At 40.4% G+C, this 18,485-nt stretch overlaps 2 protein-coding genes across 2 annotated transcripts in view; one reads left to right on the top strand and one right to left on the bottom strand.

The window, feature by feature from the left end:
* The window catches only part of LOC149848318 (uncharacterized), a 40,684-nt gene extending 27,703 nt beyond the window's left edge, over window positions 1–12,981 (top strand). The window contains exons 3-6 of the mRNA XM_089990530.1: window positions 5,663–5,792; window positions 10,057–10,257; window positions 10,605–10,772; window positions 12,368–12,981. Coding sequence (XP_089846656.1) covers window positions 5,663–5,792; window positions 10,057–10,257; window positions 10,605–10,772; window positions 12,368–12,811 — 943 coding nt within the window. The 3' untranslated portion in view covers window positions 12,812–12,981. The remainder of the gene's footprint in view (window positions 1–5,662; window positions 5,793–10,056; window positions 10,258–10,604; window positions 10,773–12,367) is intronic.
* A 475-nt stretch (window positions 12,982–13,456) lies between these two features.
* LOC149848317 (uncharacterized) lies at window positions 13,457–17,917 on the bottom strand. The gene is made up of 3 exons (XM_090003971.1): window positions 17,729–17,917; window positions 14,452–14,658; window positions 13,457–14,365 (listed from the first exon to the last, which is right to left on the bottom strand). The coding sequence occupies exons 1-3, from the start codon at window positions 17,915–17,917 to the stop codon at window positions 13,457–13,459; spliced, it is 1,305 nt and encodes a 434-aa protein (XP_089860097.1).
* Window positions 17,918–18,485: the final 568 nt, after the last annotated feature.

Raw genomic sequence — 18,485 nt, 5'->3', positions numbered from 1 at the left:
AAGAACACTTTAGAACACTTGTGCACAAAGGCACAACTCACAAATAACTCACAAATGCACAAAGGCATAAAAACAATGGAATCGATTTATTGAGCACTTGGGCTTTGACTCAAAGCCATAAAAAATACAAAGGGGTGAAACCCCTATTTATAACAACACAAGAGGGGCCTTGGAGGGGCTCCACTCATAGACGTTGGAGCCCCTCCAACGGTCACAAATGTGACCGTTGGAGAGGGCCCAACGTCTATGTTAGTGGGCCCCCCAAGGTACCTTTTGGTACTTTACAAAAAGAAAATAAAAAATAAAAGAAAAAGAAAACTAAAATAAATTACAATCACATTCATAAAGTGAATGTGCGTAAAATAGAGGAAAAGACTAATCTACCCCTACGGCTAAACAAATAGAAATATATATTTTATATATATAATAAGTAGATACATATACATATATATTAATATATGTATATGTATTACCTTATATATATAATATATATATATTACATTGAATGATTAGGTATATAATTTAACACCTCTCCCCCGACATCAGGCAGGGGCTTCGCCCCCTGCCTGTTCGCATAATCGCCAGGCAGGGGACAAGTCCCTGCCTCCTTGCATGCTTGACAAACATGGGCGAAGCCCCCTGCCTCTCTGCTACTTTGTCAGGCAGGGGCGCAACCCTGCCTGCCCTCACTTTCTGAGGGCAGGGGTGCAACCCCCTACCCCCTCATAATTTGCTGACAGCAGGTCAGCAGAGGCTCACAACCCCTGCCTCTGCTTCTTGCGCTAATAGCAGGTGCGTAAGGGCACGATGTCCCTGCCTTTGCTTCCTTTACGTCAGGCAGCGACAGTGCCCCTGATCTTCTATTTTTGGTGTTAGCTTGCTAAGACTGTCACTTTTGCAGCTCGTACGACGGATCCCGCTCGCGCTCCGCGACCCGAGCCGTCAATCGTTTACACCCGCAGGCGCTAGCAAGCTTGCAATTGCCCAAAGTAGGGGAAGATTGCACGGACGACTTGGACAATTGAATTGAGTTCAATTAACTAAAAATGACAATTAAATATATATATATATATATATATATCATATATATTTATACGAGTATGCATGTAACTCAAGGATGCAGTTCCGCGATCCTTGTCCTTTACTTTCTGTCATGTCTTTACTTTGCTGTCGCGCTTTGCGCCCATGCTCTTGCTTTTGCAAATGTTTCGTTACTGCCTTACCATTGCAGATGACACTCAGGTTTTCGCTCATTGTATGTGCCATAAAGGCATCCTCTTGGAGGATACAAGGAGCATTTACCACTTTTCCTCTTGCGACAACAGTTGAGTCAGGAGCTAGCAATACACCCTCGTCTAAGGGGAGGGATCTTGGCTTTTCGAGTGAGTAGTCTTGCATAGTAGACTTGAGAATTTAAGGAGCTGCGCAAAAGCATCAAAGACTGCCCAAATCGAAGTATTTGGAAGGATGTGATCGTCTATCCGATATATCTCGGGTAATCCCGAATTGGGGCTTGAGCGAACTTCTTAGCGGAGGTTCTGTTGAGAAACCCGTATCCCGTCTATCGAGGTCGGTATCGAGTCATGCGAGGCATGTAGATACCCCTATAGCGGATGAGATTCTAGAAAATCGCATGCCAAATGTTGGCACAAGCTGTTGACTGTTTCAATAGATAAAAAATGTCAAAGTAAAGTTTGAGAAACATTACATCTTTGTGAAACACTTCTATTGAGGCTTCTATTGAGGAGCTATACCCCTTTCATCCTAGAGTACTTGCAGTCGTGCACTACACGCTAGTACTGCGATGATCGGATGAGACGGTCGTGCGACCTCGAATAGTGCTAAATGCACAATGCTGTAATCACATAAAATGGTGACTGAACGCCTTTACAAGCAAGATGCTCGAGTGGTTGAAAGACCACAACATTATAATGGGTCGTTAGTTAAGCAACACCTAACGCACCCATTCACTTCTTGTTGTCTGTCAAGGGAGAGGACAGAGCGGTACAAAAACTCCAATGGACAGGTTGTTAACAACCACCCCACGAGCAAAGATCCAACCTCCCCAGTCATTGGAGTTAAGGGAAGAGACTACCAGACATTATCCTAGGTGGTAGATCCCATGAACTTCTGCAGAAGTTGGATGCATCCGTTGCCAAGTACCTGCCTTTGGGGAATCCTCTCTCGGCTAAAGTCGTTCCCTTAGGAGCGGACTCAACTAGCTATTCGAGTTATTGAAAATACATAGAATAACCGATGTCCGAACTAGTCTCAGTTGTTTCTACGTTTTGTCCGCGCATACTCGTAGGCCAGTAATATCGAAACATAAAGTTTGTTCACACTAGTTGATGGGTCATAAGACTTGTTAGTTGCGTGGGAGTTCACAACTTACGATCAAATGAATCGTTATGTTGCGTTTGACAGTTGCACTGCTTACTTACTTTGAACTGCTTACCTACTTTGTACTACATACCTGTTTAACTGTTGATCTGCTTAGCATGCTGAATTAAATGCTCTTAATTCAGTTTCCTGTAGTCTCTCTTGTGCACCTACTAGTTTTTCGCAAAACTAACCCATTCTATGAGTACAGGTGATGATTAGGTACACCACGGGCGATGGCGCGATGACAAGATGGCTTCAAGATTTCTTTTTTCCTACTCTTAGCTCGCGTCCTGGACGTTTGTGGGTTTTGTAACGGATTTTCCTTGGGATATCCGAATTTTGTACTATTTGAAAACTTCTTTTAATGAAAGTGGCTTTTTCAAGTGTTTTGCAAGTATATGTATTGTGAGTTTTGGTTCTTTACCTAACGTGCCCAAAGTTGTCAGCTTGCCTTTCTAAATTTAACAAAAGAATAGTCTTCCGTTGATTTCATAAACAAACTCTGAAGGAAAGAGATTTTTTCTAGTCTCTTGCCTGTTTCCTGAAAGGTTCGAAAGTTTGAAATTTTGTGGCGTTATATTCCCAATGCCCCATCGACATCTCTTCCCCCTTATGTTTTTCTTTCTAAATCCTATCTCATGCAAACAAAAAGAAATTTCTTACAAAGAGAAGTTTGCATATCAAAACTCATGTAAAATTTTCCCTTCCTATGAGATTTTTTCTCACTTCCAAATGTGCCCTAAAACTTTATCTTCTTTCCTTCCTATTTCGATATTATATATTTCAAGAAAAAAATATATATAGCTTTTTGTTAGTCGTGATCCCTTCTAACCATGGCCTCTTCTAACAACTCTTCAATTACTTCTCCTTAATTGAATTAGTCCTTGAGAAGCTTAACTTCTCTAGTTTCCCTGTTTAGAAAAAGCAAATAGTTACTTTTATTCATGGTCACAACTTGATGGGTTACATTTACGAGAATGATATATGCTCATTGAAATACCTTAATGTGGAATAGAGGCAGTTACAGGTGTGGAACCCAGACCATATCACATGGCATTCACGTGACCAACTAGTCGCGTACGTTACCTCGACCCTGTTCCATAGAGTTCTTTGATAGGCTCCTTTATATTTGACTATGGTTGGACTCTAGAATCATTTTCATAAAATGTATTTTCAAGTTTTTAGCTCCCACCATATGCATCTGAAGGCAATACCTTAGGGTACCAAACAAGATGAAGCATAAATTGAGGAATTCTACAAAATTTTTGTTCTTTCAAACTAGCTTGCTATTATTAGTTTCCCGTCCCTGATGATTTAGGTTATATTGCTCTCAAATGGACTTGGAGTTGAGTACAAATGTATCATTGCTTCATTGATGGCTTGAGACCCTTTATCTACTTTTAATTAACTAAGGCCAATCCTTCGGCAGCACAACACAATGTTTGTCATTCCATTGCAGAAAAGTGGTCAGCAAAGAACTCACATGACGTCCTTAGTGTTTCAGCTACTCTAATGCACGGCAAAGGTTGTGGTTGAAGAAATAGAGGTCACATTCATGATAGAGTCGCTTCAGATAGAGGTTTAGATGCGCTATTGCACATATTATCAGATAATGCTATTGGTTTTTGGGTTACTTCCTATGACAAATATTCTTGGAGGCAACATCCCCTATTGCACATATTATCAGATTCAGGACACACATTAGCTAATTGTTGGCATCATCCAGAGGGGCTTAGACCACAAGTACACTTTAGCAAGGACAATCCAATAGCCCTGCAGCCTCAAGCATGAGACCTACTGCTGGTGATAGTCTCACACGGTGTTGGTAAGGTATGGGAATTCACCATTCAAAATAATGGAGCTGAAGCTTCATACGTGAATTTAGGAGTTGTGAATCATGTCTTAGGAGATGCAGGTAATTTCCCTAAGTTGGTTCCCTTTTTAGGAAAAGACAAGGTTATTGATGGTAGTGTGAATATGTAACCCATTTCTCACATGGGACGTGCTTATGTTCTTAACTCTTGTTGTGTTTTGAGTCTCCTAAATACCTTTTATGTTTCCCTAGTAAAGTGTAACTAATTTTTTGGTCTCAGCTTATTGATGATTCAGATTTTATATCCTTCTTGCTTGTTCTTGTGAAGGACCAAAATCACTTTAGTGGGTTAAATAAGTTGTGGCATATTCCTCAATGAATCATTGCTTGGTCTTGCTGTCAAGACTTTAATTAGTCTTTGTGAGAATTGCAGTCAACAGGACTCATTATGTACCTTTTAATAAAATAATAAAAGATTTTTTTTCATTCTGTGCATTCTAATGCATGTGGACTTGCAATTGTACTCAACTCTTTTCTTTCCAATTTGAAATATGTATGACTTTATGATGATTAAAACATAAATCAGATGTTCTTGGTGCGTCCAAAATTTCAAGTCCTTTGTGGAAAGCCAATTTGGTATATGTATCAAGGATTTTAAAAGTGATGGAGGAGGTGAACATACCTTCTTTGCCTTCCAAAATTTTTCTCTTGGTGAAATCAAGCAAGGGATTTTCTACCCATATGCACCTCAGTAGAATGGTATGTCCAAAAGGAAACACAAACATATTGTGGTGACAACCTTACTTTTTTTTATGCTAGTGAGTCAAGCAAAGATCTATTGTTATCATCCTTTCATACAACAGTATTTATAATAATCTCATGCCGTCAAGAACTGTATCATGTTAACAGCATGGTTTGATTATGCTCTGTTGCTTAAATAATCCAAGCTTTAGTATAAATTCGAGATCAATAATTAAACGAGCTGAACTTGAGTTAGCAAGTGGGCTTGTTGAAAATGCAGTGTAGTTCATCATGATGGTAGATGGTGGATATACAAGGTTTTTTGTCTATTTTTTTATTAAAGAATGCATTGTTGTCTAGAGTTAACAGCACTAGTTTTGAAGAGGGAGCTCATGGATTCAAGTGCTGCCTTCCGTTGGGATTTTGTGTTTTTTTTAGTGAACAATGCTATTTGACAAAATTAAAGGTCTGATATTCACCTTGTGATTTTTTTCATGATTCTATCTGGTATCCTTGCTATGATTGTGTACCATAGTCATCTCCATGGATATGATGCAGAAAAGTTAATTCATCAAGCTGATTCTCATCCATAGAAGGCAATATACAGCCATCCCTACCATCTTGATGATGACATTTTTTAAGCAAGAACTTGCTACATTGCTGTACATGCAACGTTTTAGCAACTTATCATACTTTTATTTGTTTCTTTTTCTCTTGCTCATGCAGTGAGAAAGATTTAGATGAAGTATTGCAGTCGCAGACGGTTTATTCGAATGTTTCCAAAGGGATTTTGGCAAAATCAAAGGATTTGGTAATGGCATTTGGAACTGATGATCAATCAAAAATATGCTTGGAGGTAAGTTTGTAGTCAATTTTAATATATTGAATTTCAGATTTATTTATTTATTCAGTGTTACTGTCGCAGAATTCATTAACATCCTATTAGAGGTCATATTTTGTCTGCATTTAGTCCAAATGTGGTCATTATGGCAGTGGTATATGGTGCAAGGGCTGACAACCAATAATTTTGTTACAAATGATTTACATAATTATAATTTATGATGATTTATATGTTAATTAACTTGCTTAGGTATGTCCCATTCAAGAAACCCTCCCCCGCTACCCCTTTCTCTCTCCTTGTTCGCCCGACACCCCTGCACCCTCTCTCGCTTCTTTTTTCTACCACCCGCCGCCGGCAGCGCCGCTGCCGTCCCCCTTACCCGAGCACGCCTACGAGCTTCTCTCTCTCTCTCTCTCTCTCTCTCCTTCGTCCTCTTTTGTTGGCGACCCCACGTCGGCCGCCTCGGCTCTCCCCTCTCTCGCTTGCCGTGTTCCGGCCACCCCCCCCCTCTCCCTGCGTTGTCTTCTCCTTCTTGTTTTCCAATCGGCAGAAGGGGGCGACGCCCCTGCCGCCTATGCATTTTCGACAGGCAGGGGCTTTTCCCCTGCCTCTTGGTTTTTCGGCAGGCGGGGGCGAAGCCCCTACCTCTGCCTCTTGTCTTTTCTGGCAGGCAGGGGCGAAACCCCTGCCTCCTTCGCCTTGGTTTTCGACAGGCAGGGGCTTTGCCTCTGCCTTTCCTCCCTTCCCATGTTGTGTCAGGCTGGGGCTTCACCCCTACCGCCCTGTTTTTCGACAGGCAGGGGCGAAGTCCCTGCCTCTGAGTTGAAGTTGAGGTTCTAGAATGGTACCCATCACGTCACCCCAAAGCTTTTTGCCCTTGAGGTTGTTCTCCATAGCGGACACCCATATCAAGTAGTTGGTACCATTTAACTTGAAGGTGAGGTCAATCTTTTGTTCACCTTTCATGGTGAAAAAGAGATAGGAGAAGCAAGTTAACTTACAAGGAAACTCAAGTAAAAAGAGATTTGACAACAAGAGCGCAACCTTGCTCTGATACCATGTAATGAAATAAGCGGAAATAAACACAATCTCCTAGAATGGACATTCACAAGAAAGATGCAAAGAACAAGTCCATAATGGACAAACACAAGGCCTAGAATGGTTTGCTAAAAAGAAAAATCTTATAAAGCAAGAAATGGGCTTGTAAAAGCCACACATTACAAAGGGGTTTACCCCTCTATTTATAAGCAAGTGAGTGAGAGAGAGAGTGGAAAAAGGGAGGAGAGAGTGGGCATTGGGAGACCCAACAAGGAGTCGTTGGGCCCCCCAATGTATTATGCATTTAATGCATATGAAAAAAAAATAGAAAAAGGAAAAAGAAAAGGAAGAAAAGAAAATAACAAACTAAAATACCCTTTATCGGGTATGATGTGATATCATATATATATATATATATATATATATATATATATATATATATATATATATATATATATATATATATATATAGAGAGAGAGAGAGAGAGAGAGAGGTGATAGCTGCTAACCACTTTTCTAGCTAACCGCCGTGCCAATTGGGCTTTTAAAGGGTTTTTCCATGTTTTCCTTAAATCTGACAGATGCCTTCTTCATGTTTGATTTTATATGAGTCGACTCTTAGATCATCCGATTCCGATACGTAGGTAGTAGGGATGGCAGTGGACCGGGGTGGGGCGGGGGACAAGGTCTCCACCCCCGCCCTGTCTCTAAAATTTAACCTTCATCCTCGGTCCACCCCCGTGGCGGGGGAGACTTTGGACCTCCACCCAAGCCCCGTCTCAAAATATTAATCCCGCCCCCACCCCCGCCCCGTCCTGTCCCCATTTTCTTGAAAAGAATCCAGGTTGTAATTATGTTTGGTTGGTTTCTTCCCAGATTTCTAATAAACTACACGATGTATCAAGCCATTCAAGTACAGAATTTGGAAAAGGTACCTTCTAACTAAAGATCCCAGCGAAACCATATTGCAATACAAGAGATACTTAAAACCACAAATTATTTTAGTTAGAGAAAGATTCTACCAAATTTGAATAAGGTTTCGGCCTGCTCAATCTGTTGAACCATTCTGTATGGAGTCAATTCCATCTTTTTTTGGCCATTTCATCAAACATTTGGCATGCAACTTCCCTTCCTCAGAAGCTAGAAAGTTTGAAGAGCTTTTGCAGCACAACATAGGATTTGAACTGTTAGTAGGTGATCATAACCAAGCTCTTGAAACAATTTTGACTGTAGAAAGTTCAAGCAGACTGATACAAAAGAAAAGCATGACAGAAACTGAAGAAGAAAATCCTGAACCAAAGCTCGGATCAATGACTGATCTTCAAAATGGGAGCACTGCTTCTTGATTTCGATCGTGGCCTTCTCTGCAAACGAATCAACCTGATCCTCATTCAAAAGAGCAAAAGAGATTATCAACTTATGATCTGTTTCCCTCGTTCAAACAGAGCAAAAAAAACCATTTACTTTATCTCTCTCCTCTGGACGGCGATGGCTCCGACTGATAAAACATAGGGTTAGGAAGAGAAGAGTATTTATGAAGGTGGGTATTTTGTAATTTTATTTTTTGATTTAGGGTATTTTAGTAATATGGGCCGGGGCCGGGGCTGGGGCGGGGCGGGGGAAAGTGTCGGTCCATCCCCGCACGGGGATGAATTTTAACCTTCATCCCCGCCTCCATCCCCATTTCATGCCCTCCATCCCCGGTCCAAACGGGGCGGGGCCCCGCTTTCCCCCGCTCCACTGCCATCCCTAGTAGGTAGGTTTTTATAAGGTTTAAAAAATTGATGGTCTAAGATTTTTCTAAATATTCAAGGCTTAAAAAATCATGTTTTTCATCGAAAAAACATAATCCAAGTGTCATTTCCTAGTAAATCGACCGTCCCAAACACATATGTATGGTCAGATTTAAGTAATACATGGGGTAACCCTTTGAAAGCCCTGTTAGCAGCCACCACCTTGTTTCTCTCTCTGTATATGTATTATATAGATTCTATGCATTAAGAAAATCATGCCATTTCCATTGACGTTAGTAATGTTGGTCTTACAACTTTGCTCCAACCTGTGTTTTTGGGAAACAGTCACCATGTGCCTTTGGTGCCCAGTAATTACTGGAGAACACTTGCTCTCCGCCCCCCCTTCTCCTGGATATCCTACCTACCTTACTGAACCCCGAGCCACAGATCCTTTAATCCCTTGATATATATATATATATATATATATATATATATATAGAGAGAGAGAGAGAGAGAGAGAGAGAGAGAGAGAGAGAGAGAGAGAGAGAGAGTTTGTGTGTCTGTAGATGGATTGAATGAGATAGCTGGATGGTAAGGTCACAATATCATAATGAAAGGTCTTGGGCTAAGTCACAGGGACTCGACAAAAGGGCTCTCGCACCCGCATTGATGCCATGAGACGTGGGTGTGGGTGCCGCACCCGGTGCGGCAAACACGTCACGAGAGAGAGAGAGAGAGAGAGAGAGAGAGAGAGAGAGAGAGAGAGAGAGAGAGAGAGAGAGAGAGAGAGAGGTCATTTTCCTCTTCATTTCGCTGGAATATATATATATATATATATAGAGAGAGAGAGAGAGAGAGAGAGAGAGATCTCAAATCTCAAAAAAAAGGTTGTCAAGAGAAGGAAGATATGTGGCCCTTGTATTGTCACATCAACTATGAGACTTGTCATCTTCAACCAGCTGTAATCTGCATGCCTTAAATGTTTTTTTTTTTGAAATTTAAATCAATAACAGCTGGCACCTTAGATTTCTTTTTTTTTTTTGCTGTGAAGGGCAGGAAAAGAAGAGTACTCTTTTGTTGAAATTTACACCTTTTGCTTCTCCCGTATGTGGACCTGGGTCTGTTGGGTTTACTTTGGCTCGGTCAGATTCAGACCTGGGTCAAAGTAAACCCAGGTTTGAATCAGTCTGGGTATACAGATCCATGTCCGTCCGATATATATATATATATATACCTGCACCCAAGTTTTTTTAAACTGTCGTATCGCCGCACGCCGCACCCCCTGCACCTATGTGACATAGGTCTTGAGGAAACCTGTGTACTCTATTAGACTTCAACAATTATAGGCTAAAAATTATGTTTGTAACTCGCCCTACTATGTTTTTGAAGTAGTATTGAAAAATAGAGCCCTAGGATTTGTATGTGCAACTTGCCCTTGTGTATGTAATGACAAGTGTACAATGTTTTCCATTTCCATGGGTTAATTAACTTGCCTACCTTACTGCCAGATCCTGGAGAAAGGAGAGCTTCAAGTTGCAGGAAGGGAGAGGGAATCTCAACTATCAAGTCAGTTTCGAGATATTGCAACCATTGTTATGCAGAAGACAATCAACCCAGAAACACAGAGGCCCTATACAATTAGTATGATTGAGCGACTAATGCACGAAATACATTTTGCTGTCGATCCACATAGCAGCTCCAAGAAACAGGTATGTTCTATGCATAGTATTTTCTGCTTCTTAGGAGTTTCTTATGCCATCAGAGGTTCTTGGTTATGGTTCCAATGAAGAGAGCAAGTTTTCATCTTTGACTTGGCAATGCCATTGATGTATTGTCCCTGTGCAAATCTTAGAAGCTATATTTTGAAAATGCCACCTTGATATTCCATATTCTTGGTTCTGTACACCTTTCTAGTTACTATAAGCGAGTCTCATAATCTAGAGTGGAGCAATCCAAATAGTTAAAGATAAGGTGGAAATGAGTTCTTTTAGACAGTGTTCAGATCATTTCCAGTAATGAAAATTGATCGTTTGCAATGATATGCTTTCTTTTGAAGGCTCTGGAAGTGATCCATCAGCTCCAGAATCAGTTTCCTATAAAGCGTTCCCCCATGCGATTACGAGTCGTCGTTCCTGAAAAGTACATGTCTCCATTGATAGAGAAACTTAAAGCTTGGAATGCTTCGATTGTTTCAAAAGAGGGATCTGGGAATCAGCTATCTGTGGTATGGATAATGTATTACCTTCTGCACTTTATGTTTTTGTTCAATACAGAGCTGTGTACTTGATACTATTCCACAAGAAAGCCTTGTTTTAGTTTGTTTGCTGCCTGCATGAGAGGACATGCAGGGCACTTTGCGAACATGACCAAACAAGTGTTGAGCATGGTCAAGTACCATGCCTTACTTTATTTATGTTTTTTTGTGATCTTTAGACCTTGATGTAGTTATTTAATTTCTAAAATCCTGTTATGATTTATCATTGTCATAGCTTTATGTGTTCCCACTGATCTTGTATAGACTCTTGGCTTATGATTTATATTTACTTTCATTTTTTTTTTGTTGCTTAAATAATCAACCGTTTTTTATGCATCACACACACATGCACACTTATCTTGTTAATTATATACTTCTATGAGCATGCCCATTTCACAAAATTGTCGTTCCTGTCCAATGTATGTGTTGCATCTGCATGCCTTATATGTGACAGCTTATAAGCAAGCACTGCAATTACTCTGATATTCTAGGTGCAGATTTATCCATGGGATTAGATAATTTCAGAGGTTCTTATATCAAACATTGATGTTTCTGCTTCTCAAAAAATATAATTTTTGCGACCTTTTCCCTTATTGTATTATCTAAGAGAGTGAATAGTTGTGAATTGTGAAATAATGAGAAAGAGGTGAAAAGGAGTCGTCATTTATGACTGGGTTTGGATCTCGGATCCAGACCCAACTCGAGTTTATTTAGTCACATGTTCATTAATTAATGGCCTATTGTAATTTTGCTTGTTGTGTAATGGGTATTTTCGTACCCTAATATTTGTACCAGCCTATATATATTGATAAGCCAGATAACACAGATCCTAATTGGGGTTTTCTGCAGCCACCACGTTCTCTCTCTATTATTCGTTCTTGTGATTGAATGACTGAACCTATGATTTCTAACAAGCGGGAGATTAGAAAGAGAGATGAAAGTCATTTTTTGCTGCAGTAGTTGTCTCATTCTAATTGTTGCTTGAGGCCTACCTTGTAAATTACCACTATACCCTTCAGAAGGATGTGGCTAGAAATGCATCCTTTCACATCATTTTATCTCTTGATATACTAAAACATTCATGTCACAATAAAATCACTAACTCATTCTAATGATCAGATTATGGTGTTGCATGTTCTATTTGGAGTATGTATGGTTTAGAGTCTAGACCACATAAAAACTGTATTCTATGTTGCACGTGATGAGACTGTCCTTTGCTTTTATGGTGCATTATCTTATATTTCCACATTGATACTTGCAGATGTTTTAATGGGGTTTGGTTTGGATCTAGGCATAAATGGACATCTATACACCAAAAAACACAGCTATTGCCCCTAAAAGCTGAAAATTTCCTATCTGTGCAAATCACAGAGAATCTTTCCAACATGGGAAGCCCGAACAGTTATTTTTTGGGGAAGATCTATTACTTCCCTGCATTTCCATTAAGAACTGAGCCCGTAATGCATCACACAGGATAAATATTTCCATTGCTTTTCTCCTCCCAGATGTTTCAAGAATCAAGACTATAATCCAATAATTGATGATTGGATTTTTCTTTTTCAAAGGTTTGTGAAATGGAACCTGGTTTTTTCCGTGAATGTGATTCTATGGTGAGGAATTTGCAAGGGAGGCTGGAAATTCTAGATGTTTCTATGCATGTCGGTGGGGATGCACATGTCGGTGAGTATGAAGATCACAAGACTGCTCCATCAAGCTTCGAGAGACAACCTGCGGATTCTGCTTCTCAATTGAGTAAGGTGATACAAAAGCAACTTACCATCTCAAGCGAAAATGTGAATGCTGGAGAACAGGTGAAACAGCACAAATGTAGCATATGTAACACACTCGTGGGAGATGCCAAGCAGTACCGTGATCACTTCAAGAGTGATTGGCACAAGCACAACCTTAAGCGCAAGACGAGGCAGCTCCTGCCTCTCACATTGGAAGAGTGCATGGCTGATACGGAGGTGGGTGACTCCAAGAACGATCTAAAGGATTATTCCTTCTGAGATGAGAAAGGAAATGGTATTACAAAATATGTTATAAGTCTACCTTGTGTGCTGGTGTATGAAGACATAAATTTGTCTTGATTCATCATATTTTCTTACAGTTTCGTCTGTGATGTACTTTGAGGAGTTTTGGAAGGAATAACCAGTGTGTTTAACATGCTTCACCTAAATGAAGCAGAGTTTCTTGTGTGTTTTGGGCTGTCTGGAGGGAAAATCCTCCAATCACTGACCATACATTGACGTAACCGGTGAGCTCTCTCCTGCCCACTGGGCAATACACTCAGCCTTGACCTTGCGGCAAGGGATGTGCGCCAAAGGTCTGCACTCTGAACTTTGGCCACATTCACAAGTTGTGGCTACCAGATGAGCATAAGAGTTTCTATTAATTTATTTAGAAGTATATTGCAATGTGACGCTAAACCATGGTCAATACACTCGCTTGTGCACGTCAACTATCTAAACATGGTTAACACACCATCCAAACATCTCAAGAGTTGTCCATCTAGCTTGCTTAGAATTAAACTGATCTGCAAACTCATGAACTCGTTTGTCTACTAATGGCTTATTTGGAACTTCAGGCAACATAATAAAATTACAAAGGATTATAGCACAATGAAAAATATTTACATTTTTAAAAGGTAGAGATCACGTCCTAATAGATACAAGAATTGATACACATTTTCTTATTCGAATGCCAGAATAATCAAATAGGCAAGTTGCCAACGCAGGGAGAGATGGCAGCGGTCGAGGCACTGGAACGTTCATTGGTCTGTACAGCTTTCTTAGGTTCAAATCAAGGCTCCTTGATGGTCCAACACAAGAAGCGTCTTCCTCTAGACCACTATTGAGTGCTAGGCTTTGTGCTTCTTTGCTTGTACCACTACCACCATTATATTTCTCTTTACATGTATCAGTAGAACCATCCCCTCCGACCTTTGACAGTTGTTCAGTTACATCAGTAATCTTTTGCGCAGTTGAAGCTTTATGTGGTTCAGGAAGTGTCAACGAGTCATGAAGACCTAACCATGCTCTTCCAAACAATGTAAGGGAACCAGCCTTGGCAGGGGAAGATAAACTCCCATTTTGTTTCATAATGGCTGGATCCATACTTGGAGGTTGTAGATCATAAGCCTCTGTTTCAGTGGCACAAGCTTGTGTTATTTGGAGCCCTTCTGTTCTAATATCCAGTAATTTCCACAAAAGATCATCTGATGCTACAGAACCAATGCTACAGTTGTTTCTTACATGGTCCAATTCCATAGCTCTGAATCTGGGAGTTGTTGAAATCACTGGTTTTGGTTGGAGATACTGCAAAGCTAATTCCAGTTCTTCCTTGGATGAATGCATAGAATAACATATATGCCAAACATCAAACTCATCCCTTTCAGCTTGCTTCAATCTTCTAGTACATTTCTTATCATCTGCACTGTCCTCCCTGCATGCATACCGTTGTGCAGAAGCACGGATAAAGAGAGGCTCTGGTTGAAGATTAGTCCTAGCTGCAGCAAGTTTTGCCTCAGTTCTTTCATAGAATCTGAGGAATCCCTCACAAACCTAAAAATCAGGACCGAGTGAGCACGCACTTTCTCCAGTTATCAGCTGGCAATTACTGTTATTACTACCACAGCCAAAAAACATACCTGAAAGCGAGAGGATGAATCATCAGTAATAACATCTGGAGCTATTATTTCAAGTGCTTCGTAACATTCAGCACTTACGGACTTGTCAATGTATATCTTGGAACCAAATGTTCTAGAAACATTTACCAGGATTTTTTCCTGCCTAAGAAGATCACAAGCCAAATACACAACAGGTGCATTTGGATGCTCCCATATGCACTTGATCACCTACGTGAACAAGAAAAACATTCAGGACATCAAGCAGCTATAGCTTTTTAAAAGACCTATACAGCATATGGACAGACTGGAATAAGCCATCTCTACTTTGGTCTCCGTAAATGAGCTATGCAATGAGATAGATGAAAAGCTTCATAATAGATTAACAAACTTACAGCCACATAACTCTGTGTTAGAGGCTAGAAAAAGGATAACTGTAATAAGCATCAAATTCTACAACTAAATAACAAACACCTACCCTCTTCTCTGCAAAACTATCAAGATGTGGCTGGCGGGATTTAAACAAGGGGAGAAGAGAAAAAGTACACAGAGAAACCAATTATAAGAAACCACTGGGGACAGGTGATGTCCAAGAACTGTTAAGCATAAGCCTCATGTAATAATAGTCATAATTTAATTCATATTGAAAAAAAAATGAATAACAAGAATTTAAATTTAAGAAAAAAAAAAGCAAACATAACAACAATTTTAAAAACACCCAAATTTATAAAATCATAAAAGTAGCAACTGGTATATGTAATATGCACAACATTAAATGCATAACTTGTACAATTTGATTTATCTGAAAATGATGAATCTGATTCTTTATTTGGAATTTTCAGAAGTTGCACAAACAAAAAAAGAAGCTTCACAATGAAAATTAAGCTGTCATCTAGCTTTAGGAATACTTTTCTTTTTTCAATTTATGATTTTTAAGAGCTTCCCTTGCTTATGGAAAAGCAAGTTTGGAGTATATAATTAAAAAGGTTTGGTAAGACTAACAAGCTAAATAGGTTTTCAATATCTCATCAGCATTGATTTTGATGGATAAGCCTGAAAACATGAAGATGTAAGGCCTGGAGGTAATCTTATCTCAAGTTTTAGATCCAAGGCAGAATGAACCTATCCTTGAAATCTAAGGCTCAAGACTTACAGATTTTCATAATGATAAGGAATACAAGTCGAGACACTGTCAACAGGCTCACTAACAGAACTGTCAGAACTTGTATCATTTACCAGGCATGCATCTACGGCATATATTTCATATGTTTCTGGATGCGTCCAAGCTTCTTCAGCTTTCTATCATAGTTACCTAAGGACAACTGGCAGATCAAAAAGACTTATAAAAACAAGCATCCATCTTTAACAGAGAAAAAAATAAAACCAGACCAAGTATTTGTTCATTTTTTAATTGACATCACCTATGGTAATTGGACTAAACAAAAAAAATTGCAGTAATTCATACAAGCAAAGTGTTGGGTTGGGTACCGGGTCCGCCCATGATGGGCAAGATCCGGACCCGGCCCACCTTTTGAGAAGGGGGCGGTTTGGAAACCGCCCACCTCCCCATCTTCTGAGGACTCTCTCATTTGCGTGAGAAGAGAAAAAGACAAAAAAAAACACAATGAGGGATGCACTGTGTATGTGCTTGAAAGAAAAGGGACCCCATCATCAGAAAAGAAAAGGTGTGCTCAGTGTATGCACAGTGAAAAGAAACAAGAAGAAGAGGGTGACGTTTGAGAGTCGAAGGGCACTTGGACTTGTGGAATCATCGTTCTCTCCAAGAGAGGGCACGCATCCGTTGAGCAAAAGCGAGCATTAACGATCCGCTGTTTTTCCGCTTCCGCTTCAACAACAGAAAAGGTATGTATCATAACCTTCATTGGTATCAGAACCAGGTTTTATGGATGCTGTTTTTACTTGCGGAGGTATTCCCGTTCTTGGTGGTGTCGCTTGCGGCGAGGCATCAATCAAGGCATGGTTGTTTTTTTTACCGTGTGGTTGAAGCCACACACGATCATGGCATGGGATCGTCCAACTCTTGTGCCCGGGCCAGATTCGGGACCCTGCAGATCATGTGGGTTACTGCAGCCGCAGGCTCTACGGCTAGGTTGTAGGCCTGACTTTCGGTCTGATGGGCTCCTGTGGAGCAGGCCCGGTTTTGGGTGAGGCTCTGCGGCACAGGCCACAGGCATTGCTCCCCGTCCTGCGGCAAAGGCCACAGACCAAGACCCATCCCTGTGGCATAGGCCGCATGTAACACCCCAAATTTCAAACTTGCGAACCTTTTCAGAAAAACAGGCAAGAGACTAAAAATATCTCTTTCCTTTAGAGTTTGTGTATGAAATCATCAGAAGATTTTTTTTTTGTTAAATCAGAAGGCAAGCTGACAACTTTGGGAACATTAGCTAAAAGAACCAAAACTCAAAAAATTAGGGTATCATAAAGAAAATCCGATACAAACCCAAAGCGTCCAGGACGCGAGCTAAGAGCAGGAAGAAGAAGTCTTGAAGTCATCTTGCAATCGTGCCATCGCTCGTAGTGTACTTAATCATCATCTGTACCCATAGAATGGGTTAGTTTCGCGAAAAACTAATAGGTGCACAAGAAAGACTACAAGAAACTGAATTAAGTACATTTAATTCAATATGTTACGCAGTTTAAAGCAGATATACAGTTAAACAGGTTACAACGTGTGATTATAAGGTTACGTATGTGACCCAAGTAAGAGATTATTGAAAAAATCGTGTAGGCCTACATACGTTGAACCACGCATTGTAAGACTGTCTTATATTCAAGCCCAATTTATGTGATCTAATCTGGTTGGGCCATGTGATATCTCATGTAGTATGATACACCATGTGGAAAAACATTTTGTCTATAATTATGTAATGTGTTGAATTGAAGAGAGACTTATAATCACATTAGGTTATGGTTCCCAAACCTTATATAATCAGAATCCAGTCCCTCTCTCACTAGGTTTAGAGAAAAGAAAAGGATCATGTGTACGGGTTCTGAAATATTATACTCGTGAACGATCTATCAGAGCTTATATGGATTTAGGTACGCTTTCGCATTCAGTTTTAATTTCAACGGTTTAGCAAGAACATGGAAATCAGTTCTTTTAGTTTTCAGGGGATTATTAAATCAACATCATCCGCCTTCTCATGCGGAAACCAAACAAATCAAAAGCCAAACACAAAGAAGCCGCAGCTCGAGAGGTGGAGGGGAGCGGATGGGAAGAAAGGAAAAAATTAGACAACAACGACAACTGAAACCGATAGAATCAAGACGAGGAAACCTGAGGGAATTTCTGGAGGATCAGGCGCTTCGTGATCTGGGTGGCGTAGATCGGGAATGAACCGTAGAGAGCGATCGAGGATGCACGATCCTTGTGCGCATGGGTGAGGAAATGGTACCGCTTCGATCTCGATTGCTGGCTCCATGTGTCGACGGAGAAGGCGAGCCCTCTCGGCATCTCGATCGGCATCGCCACGAGGAGGAGGAGGAGGACAACCGCGATGGGAACGCGATTAAAGGAAGAAGGAAGACGGTTTAGGGCTGCTTCTCTTCGTATCCTCTTCTTGGCTGCTGTTTCAGTGGATGAAAGGCGTGTTGAGGGATCAAAGAGAGGGAAGAAGCGAAGGAAATTAGGGTTTGTTTCTCCTCCTCCTCCGTGGCTTATGAGAGAAGAAAGAGCGCGAGAGATCCTCCATCGTTTGAATTTCTTTAATATAGACGTGGCGGGAAACAATATCTCATCGTGATTGAATCTATAAAATAAGGCACCCGTGTTTTTTCTGCCACCTTTAAAGAAGGAATCTTTTTCGCCAAATTCACTGTAGACTAATACCTAAACACTTAAAACATTGTACTTGATTTTTGGTTGCTACTCAAAGTGGCCGCCTCTTGGAGCAAGTCTACGTGACGTTGTGTTCGTGGAAAAACAAATAAGGCATTATTTAGATTTTGGAATTTCTGTCAAAAAAAAAAATAGAAAAGGTACTGGAAATACGGGAAATGGAAACTTGAAAAATACAAAACCTATTAAATGAAAC

Source organism: Nuphar pumila, chromosome 1, assembly GCF_984573655.1.
Source record: "Nuphar pumila chromosome 1, dmNupPumi1.hap1.1, whole genome shotgun sequence".
Taxonomy (NCBI): Eukaryota; Viridiplantae; Streptophyta; class Magnoliopsida; order Nymphaeales; family Nymphaeaceae; genus Nuphar; species Nuphar pumila.
Note: the sequence above shows the minus strand (reverse complement) of the source record. Positions and strands in the feature narration are given on the sequence as shown.